This window comes from Wasmannia auropunctata, unplaced genomic scaffold (assembly GCF_000956235.1).
Source record: "Wasmannia auropunctata unplaced genomic scaffold, wasmannia.A_1.0 LD335014.1, whole genome shotgun sequence".
Taxonomy (NCBI): Eukaryota; Metazoa; Arthropoda; class Insecta; order Hymenoptera; family Formicidae; genus Wasmannia; species Wasmannia auropunctata.
In genome coordinates, this window is record NW_012027876.1 from 11665 (window position 1) to 14132 (window position 2468).

Consider the following 2468-nt stretch of genomic DNA (forward strand, 5'->3'; position numbering starts at 1 on the left):
TGCATATAAAGTGATATGAAGTGCTTGAAAGGTTAGTCCAGGCTAGTCGAAGCTATTATAATATTATTTATTTATATATATACATATATTATCCATTGTTACATTATCTATTTATAATATTAACAAGTAAAATATTAGTTTTTTTAGTAAATATGTTTTACTAAATATATATTTTTGCTAAATAAAAATTTTTAAGTCATTGTATTTATAATAAAATTTATATAAATATTTAGTATCTAAATAGTTTTATTATTAGTATTTTATAGTATCAAGATGGTACGTAGATGCTGTGTGCCCAAATGCATCTCAAAAAAGGATATACCTGTACATCGACTTCCACGAGATGATCATAAAGCAAAACAATGGCTTAGAACAATTGGAAGAACTGATTTGATAGGTAATGTGTAAAAATAATGTATACTTTTGTAAATAAGCATATACTTGTTTGTGCGTATATGATATTTAATGTCTATATAATTTTTTTTACAGATGCATCGGAAAAAGTATTGAAAGAATTACGAATCTGTACTCTACATTTTCCAGAGCATATGATTTTTGCTCACACAAAAAGACGCATATTAAAAAATGATGCTATTCCATCTATGCATCTAAGTAATGACATAGAAGATATTAATACAAACATCAATTTGGACAGTTATACTAATAATAACATTAATTCAGACATCAATTTGGATAGTACTAATAATAGCATTATGCCATACATCAGTGCCAGTACCAGCAGCGTCAATAATGAAGCAGTGGAAAATGTAGAGCGCTATTCTAATTTTATATCGATAGAGAAATCTAAGGACAAAGAAGTCAAAGAACAAAAAAGCCAACAAGAACAGAAAGTATTACAATCACAAATAAAGACAAGAAGATTAAAGAAATGTATTTATAAAAAGAAGAAAATCATTGACATACTAAAACAAAAGAAGAATTTATATCGTGGTAATAAATGGAGCATTATCACTGCAGACTTAACAAAGTCTCAAAAAATATTTTTTGACATAATTGAAAAAAATCTGAAACGTGAACCAAAGGTATTTTTTTAACATTTTTTTGTTGTGATGTTTCGTGATTTTTGTACTGTCTTGTTTCTTTCCTTTTTATTCAATTTGTTCAATATTTTTATTGATGTATACTCATGTGCAAGGTGATGTCTTAATAACGTCAAAAGACGTCTTAATTATAATGTCTCCAACGTCAATAAGACGTTATTGAAACGTCATTTGGCGTCATCTTGTTACTTGGATATATTTTTTATATTTTAATATTATTTGTGTTATTAACATATTAATTATATAATAAGTATATGTTTCATACGTGGAATCTATCGGTTATTACAAAAAAGTGACATACATGACTGCTGATTTTATATTATTAATGTTTTAATGTCGATTAATTGCTACGTATCTATGGGTATCTGTATGGGGAGGTATTTGTCTCTGAAATGTTATGTGTCGACATATGTCTATAAACTATTTATCTATTTCTTTATTTTTACTACGTGTCGCCATGTGCTTATAAACTATTTATCTATTTTTAATTTTTAACTCCCTGATGATTTTGCAAATAATGCGCTTTCATAAATGCATTTGTGGTATGCATGTAGAATTATTTTGTAAGGGAAATTTTCATTTAAAAAAACTGAACAGATTATTTTTCAAGGTAAGTTTTTAAAAAATTCTTTAAATTCTTTTGAACTTGCATGTTTCTAAACTTCTAAACTTAATATTAAGTTTAACTAGTTAAACGAGTTAAACTAATTCAACTTTTTAATTAAAAATGTTAAACTAAGACTAATTATTGAATTCAGATGACAGATCTTAAAATAAAGGATACAATATTGGAAGAATGGAAAAGAACAGAAGATTCAGTATTATTAGGGAAAAAGAAACTATACCTATTTTATTCTTAGCGCTTAACAATTGTGAATACAAGGTAGGATATATAAATAAATTAATAAATATGAAAATAAATAAATAATAATACCTACATTGATAGTTTAATTTATTATATAGTATTTTAATGCTACGTGCTGTATACATAATTTATTTTCTCTTTTTCAGTTTGCTTTAATTAAGAAGGTGATGCAGTAATACAGTCTGGGAAGAACTTAATTTAAATAGCATTGTATTGATTATATGTTTCTGTCATTTTTGTATTTCTTATTGTTATATGTTATAATTGTAAATTACAATCTTGATGTAGAAAATAAAAAAGTCAAAAGAATATCTATAAAATATTTTTTCTGTAGTGTAAAGTTATTTTATAAAACAGATACGATATACAATAATTTTAATACATATAAAACAATAAACATTATTTCTCATTATACAATATATATTATTTAAAATATTTATTATATATAAATTTTTGTAATAAATATTACATAATATTATTTATTTTTTTAAAATGTTTCATATTTTGTAGGGACAACGTTATAATGTACAACAAAAAGCTTT

General features: G+C 24.3%; 1 protein-coding gene across 1 annotated transcript; it reads left to right on the top strand.

Annotated features, from left to right (window-relative positions):
- Positions 1 to 273: 273 nt before the first annotated feature.
- Positions 274 to 1043, top strand: LOC105457827 (the record flags this gene model as incomplete). The annotated part of the gene is made up of 2 exons (XM_011702717.1): positions 274 to 397; positions 490 to 1043. Coding segments are annotated over exons 1-2 (678 nt in total), but the record flags the coding sequence as incomplete, so codon positions are not given.
- Positions 1044 to 2468: the final 1425 nt, after the last annotated feature.